This window comes from Momordica charantia, assembly GCF_013281855.1.
Source record: "Momordica charantia cultivar OHB3-1 chromosome 1 unlocalized genomic scaffold, Mcharantia_2.0 BLBB01000001.1, whole genome shotgun sequence".
NCBI lineage: Eukaryota > Viridiplantae > Streptophyta > Magnoliopsida > Cucurbitales > Cucurbitaceae > Momordica > Momordica charantia.
In genome coordinates, this window is record NW_028275157.1 from 21534477 (window position 1) to 21540695 (window position 6219).

A 6219-nucleotide genomic window follows, 5' to 3' on the forward strand; every position below is an offset into this window, starting at 1 on the left:
ATATTTTGAGTAAAATTATATATCTAATCATTTTTATTTTCTAATAACTAGGAAATATAATTTGTATATTATTTTATTGAATTTACATGGTAAAGTATTAAAGAACATATAAATGTGGTTGGTATTTCATTGAGAGTCATGCAGGTTTTTTTTTTTTTCTAGAACAAAAATAGTGATGCAGTTTAGCTCAATATTATTGCTTATTTAAATTTTAATCAGCTATTCATCGTAAATAGTTGACTCAATGAAATTTCATTTTATTTAACATGTACTCCTTCATCATCTCATAAAAGTAATAATAAAGTTTTTACTTCTTAATAAAATAATATATTTTTGAATATATTGGTAGTCTTATTTCTTTTTAAAAATAACATATTATATATTTTTTAGGCTATTATGTCTTTCTTTTTATTTATTTATTGATTTATTATTTTTTTTTCTTTTGCAGTTATCGCTAATTTTAATTAATATGGCCAATAATTTATCCACACTATACATTTTGAATAGAATAAGAGTCTTAGTGTTAGATCCTTGAATTATTTACCCTATTATTGACTACATCTAGAACAAGCCCCCACTATATATTAATTGAGGCAAGGACAATTTGGGTATTATGTAGTTAGCTTGCATATAGAAGTCCTCTTTCTTTTCCTTTTTGTTTTTTGTTTTTTTTTTCTCTCTCTTTTATTTTTATTTCCCTAGTAATTAATTGAGGTCTTTGAAGAAGAAAGAATGAGAGTGATTTATAAACCAAAATATATATTAAACGAATCAATTAAACAAAGACTCGTGGAATATATCTAATATTTTAATCGGTAGTTGAAGAAAATGATTGGTCTGTCACGTTAACTAATTTAACACCCTTTACCTCTACAGCAAATCTAATTTACAATAATCTGTTAAATTTAGAAAACAACAAATAATTTATATAGTTTATTTAATTATTTATCTAACATATATTTGAAAACAAATCTATTTTTCTTTCATTTAGGATAAAAGAAATTTTATGCCCTTTTGTTTTGAAAATTGTACTATTTATTTCAATAATTCAACTAGAGATGGTACTTTTCTGTGTGCGTTCATGGATTTTATATATAATAACTTGATTTAATTAATTATAATGTTGTCGAAGTTGAGCTATGTTCAATGAATTAAGATGCATAACTAGAAGTGGTGAGTTTGAATCCTCCATCCTATATGTTGAACTAAAAATTGTTTCTATTAAATTAATAATTTCACGTTGTGCACCCATTTTCCCTATAATTCATAGTCCCCATTTTTTATTATCCCTAAATTTGAAAATAATCCAATTAGAAAAAAAAAACTTTAAAAATTACAGTTCAGATAAATTTTCTATAAATAAACAAAGATTCTGTATTTTTGAAATATGATGTAAATGTGGGGTTACTAATACTTTAACTAATCCTTACAAAAATTATTTCAAGAAATTCAAAATTGTTTTAAAAACATAATTATCAAACAACATATATCAGATTCGGGTCATGTTTTTAGAATTATGTAAGAACAAAATAAAGGTTAGTAAGACTAATTATGACAAGGAAAATTGATTAGAAAGAAAAGAAGTGATATAATGGAATAATTTATCGAGAGAAATGGAAATAGATTAGATTAGATGGGGTAGGTGATTTAGGTCTAATATGAAGGGAAAAAGGGATTTAGGTCCAGTATTATTAAAGAGTCGTGCATTAGTAAACAAAATGACGACATTTAAATTTAAAATTAATTAAACCCGGGAACTAATTATTCGGGGGGGCAATATTGAAAACCAATTAGAAGACGAAATCAAGAAAAATAAAAAGGATATATATTTTGATAGAAAGAAAAAAAGTGGGAGCTTAAAAGGAAAAAAAAAAAAAAAAAAAAAGTCAAAGCAAGGGACTCGGTCCCACGGGTGGACAGTCAACATAGATCCCGCGGGTACAGATCCGAAACGTGGTGTCTTGTAAAGTGAAAGGGGGCAGCGTGGGCCCGGGCAAAGACCAGGCCCACACCCGGTTGCCTTCAGAGAGAGCCGGGCCGTCAAATTCGTTGACTTGGCTCTTTACGAGACCTTCGAGTTTTATTTTTCTTTTTTCTTTTTTATTTCTCACGTGGAACGCGCCGCAGGATTCGGGGCGGTGGATCGGTTTCTTCTTCTTTCGGATTTAATGAACGAGTCAAACTCTTTTCTTGACGAAATGTAGCGGAAAGGAAACGAAGGAAATCCCACCCACCATCTCTCCTTTTTTCTTCGTTTTCCCACGGGTCGGTTCAACCGAATCGGATTCGGGTTAAAGATGTAGAATGTTAGATACAGTAGAGTTGGAGATGTAGGGAAGCGGGCGGGCGGGTTGGAGGTGGGGACCCGTGTTATGAAATCAAAGTGGGGCCCGAGAGTGCCAGGTGGCAAAGTGACGCACTATCTGATGTAATTATACTAAAATCTTACCTATTACGTAGAAAATCCAAATCCATTTTGGTCTTCGTCCAACCCTTTTTATAGCCGAACGCATTGCACCGGTAAAAGACTTCACAGACTTCACCCACGCATACACACCCCTTTTCTTTTTCTCTCTCAATTTCCTTTCTTTTCTCTCTCTTTACACCTTCTTCACTGTCGTTTGTTTACTGATCTGTTTTCCAGATCTCTCTCTCTGATTTATGGACAAAGGATGGGGCCTAACCCTCCGTGATTCTGAGTCTATTGGGTTCTTCTCAAACAAGCCTCCCACTTCTGGGGATTTGAATTACCGACACCCCACCATTAGAATGTTCCAAGGGATTGAATTTCCGGGCAAGCTTGGCCGGACTGATCACGACGACGCTGCTGCTCCCACGCCGCCCGACGACAACAACCGCTTGGCCGTCAACGAGGTTGATTTCTTTTCCGACAACAAAAGAGTGCTTGACGATCGGGAGGATCATCAAGACTCCAAACCCACAAATATTGTCACCACCACCACCGGTGTCAATAAATTAGAAGACAAGATTTTGGCACCTCCCAGGCCTGCCTTCAATATTGTAAACGTAAGCTTCTTCGCACACCCGATTTTTTTCTGAATTGAATTCCGGGTGTAGCTAAATTGGTTTGTTTAATTTAATTCAGACTGGTTTGCACCTGCTGACTGCTAATACCGGAAGCGATCAATCCACGGTGGATGATGGGATTTCATCGGATGGTGAAGACAAGCGAGCCAAAAACGAGGTAAATTTAATTAAACACCAAGAATTTTAATTTCTATTTGTTTCTCTTCTTTTTAATTTTCTGGGGTGGCCCAATTATTGAGAATTGAATTTGGTCCCGTCCAGCTAGCGCAGCTTCAAGTGGAGCTGCAGCGTATGAACGCCGAGAATCACAAGCTGAGGGACATGCTAAGCCATGTGAGCAACAATTACAGTACCCTACAAATGCATCTCTTTACCTTAATGCAACAGCAGCCGAATCAGGCATCGGAACCACCTGCGCATGCCCATGAGCGAGAGGTAATTAACAATAATTTTTTATGGTCATAATTAATGAAATTGTTTTGTGTACAATTAATTGAACAAAGATGGTATTTTGATTTTAAAGATTGGGGAGAAGAAACCGGGAGAAAAACAAGATCAAGTTGGAAGGGTGCAGGTGGTACCGAGGCAATTTATGGATCTAGGACCCAGTGGGACAGCCGAAACCGACGAGTTATCCAATTCTTCATCGGACGAAAGAACTCGTTCCGGGTCTCCATTGAACAACGCGGCGGAAACCGCCTCAAAAAAGAGCAGTGGGAGAGATCAGGAGATGCCTCCCAGCTTTGATCATCAGGACAATAATTCCAATTTCAGATCAGACAACAAAAGATCCATTGGTGGCAGAGAAGAAAGCCCCGAGTCTGAATCCCACGCTTGGGGACCTAATAAAGCCCCCAGATTGAACTCTTCAAAACCACTCGATCAATCAACAGAAGCCACCATGAGAAAAGCACGTGTCTCCGTCCGTGCTCGATCAGAAGCGCCCATGGTACGTCCTACCCTCCTAATATATATAAACCCCTTTTTCTTATTAATTAAATTCCTTCAATTACATTTTAATTTCTCAAAATTAAAACTCCACAGATTTCTGATGGATGTCAATGGCGAAAATATGGCCAGAAAATGGCTAAAGGAAACCCGTGTCCACGGGCTTATTATCGCTGCACAATGGCAGTTGGCTGCCCAGTTCGCAAACAAGTATGTTATTTTTACTGTAATCCATAGAGCTGAAATTCAATTTTGGGTTCAATCAGCAAAATTATCTTATTTATTTTTCCGATATGAATTTGTAGGTCCAACGTTGCGCTGAGGATAGGAGTATATTGATAACAACATATGAAGGGAACCACAACCACCCACTTCCGCCGGCGGCGATGGCGATGGCGTCAACCACGACGGCGGCGGCGAGCATGTTGTTATCGGGGTCCATGTCCAGTGCGGACCATAGCCTAATGAACCCCAATTTACTGGCTCGAGCCATACTTCCATGCTCGTCGAGCATGGCCACGATTTCAGCATCGGCTCCATTTCCCACCATCACACTAGACCTCACTCACACCCCAAACGCTCTACAATTCCAAAGACCGGCGGCGGCCCCGTTCCACGTGCCCTTCCCGGCCGGCCAACCACCGTCAGCCGCCGCCGCCCAATTGCCGCAGGTCTTGGGGCAGGCTCTGTACAACCAATCGAAATTCTCCGGGCTACAGCTGTCTCACGAGATGGGAGTGGGAGGGGGAGGGCCCAATAATTCCCATTTGGGCCACCCCCAAATTGCACAGCCGGCCCAGCCTGGGGCCGCCTCCTTCGCCGACACGTTGAGTGCAGCTACGGCCGCTATCACCGCCGATCCAAACTTCACCGCCGCTCTCGCCGCCGCCATCTCCTCCATCATCGGCGGCGCTCATTCCAATAATAATAACAACAACAATAATACCCCCACCACCACCACCACCACAAACAACAACAACAACGGAAGCACCAACATGACGTCAAGCAACAGCAGCAAAATTAGCAGTTTCCCAGGAAATTAAAATTTTAAATTAAATATTATATTAATCTGCCCATAGTTATATTACGTTGGTTAATCTTTTCTTTTTTTCCGTTTTGTCCTCGATTCCTAGTGGGGGTCGGTTTTTGTCCCTTTCTTTTTCCCTTTTTACTACTCCTTTTCATCATGTCCAGCATGGGGATAACATGTCCATACTTTTTCTTTTTATTTTGGGGGGAAAATTTAGAACACGACTTCATTATTCTTTCCAATTGTTTCATTTTGAATAATTATTATAATATATATATGAAAGGAAAGTATTTAATACAGCAAGAGAAAAGAAAAATCAAGTCTACATTGACTGTGTCAATTATGTCCAAGTTGTGTGCATTGATCTTTCTTGGTATTATCATCTTGTTTCAAGTTGTCCATAAATTTCAAACAGTTGAATGCGAAGGTTTGGAATAATAATATTGGGGACGTCAACATAGAGAAGATGAAGACAAAAGAATAATCGTCTTAGTCGGTGGCATATTCCAAGTCTTACAGTCAAGAAAATACGGCCAATTTCATTTTGACACGTAAAGAGATGTCATACCAAACTAACCCAAAAAAAAAAAGAAAGAAAAGAAAATTGAAGAAAAAGAAAAAGAATACTTGCAAGAGACTTCCGGACAACTACGTATTCTTTTAAAAAAATTATAATTAAAGAAGATGATTAGATGGGATCATGTTACGAGTTTGAATCTCTGATGCCAACATCTCTACCGGACGTGCCAGAAAAATTCAATTCAACTGCCAACCAAAATCAAACGTAGAGTGAATTGATGGCATTTTTTTCTTTCTTTGTTGCGTTGCGACCGTACCTCATCCAACCGTACAACAGATCTTTTACTCTCTTTCAGTGCCACTTTCTTTAGTTGGCCAAAAAAGTCTTCTTCGGTTGCACATGCAACCATGTGCATCCGATGCAATTTTTGTTTTCATTTTCTTAAAATATTGGGTTTGTTTTTCTATTTGTAATCTTATTTCTGACTCTAAACATTTCTATGTCTTCCTGAATTTAATGTACCGTTTCGGAGTAATTATTGATGGTTGGACAAAACTGCTTTGGTTGTCCACCCCTTAAAATACGATTTCAAACTTTGATTCTGTGTGCTTTTGGAAACGCAGAAACAAAAAGAAGGTTTGGTACAATAATTTCTCAAATTTTTATTAGTTTT

At 37.8% G+C, this 6219-nt stretch overlaps 1 protein-coding gene across 1 annotated transcript; it reads left to right on the forward strand.

Annotated features, from left to right (window-relative positions):
• Positions 1-2514: 2514 nt before the first annotated feature.
• LOC111012275 (putative WRKY transcription factor 31) lies at positions 2515-5325 on the forward strand. The gene is made up of 6 exons (XM_022286360.2): positions 2515-3027; positions 3107-3205; positions 3310-3483; positions 3572-3997; positions 4093-4206; positions 4302-5325. Exons 1-6 carry the CDS (start codon positions 2662-2664, stop codon positions 5037-5039), a joined length of 1917 nt encoding a protein of 638 aa, XP_022142052.1. The 5' UTR covers positions 2515-2661; the 3' UTR covers positions 5040-5325.
• The last annotated feature ends 894 nt before the right edge of the window (positions 5326-6219 follow it).

Bases quoted from the DNA above. Each gene is read 5' to 3' on its own strand.
- LOC111012275 (XM_022286360.2), top strand. From the start codon at position 2,662: ATGGACAAAGGATGGGGCCTAACCCTCCGTGATTCTGAGTCTATTGGG. The intron at 3,206-3,309 runs GTAAATTTAATT...GGTCCCGTCCAG, and splicing joins ACAAGCGAGCCAAAAACGAG to CTAGCGCAGCTTCAAGTGGA. The intron at 3,998-4,092 runs GTACGTCCTACC...AAAACTCCACAG, and splicing joins CTCGATCAGAAGCGCCCATG to ATTTCTGATGGATGTCAATG.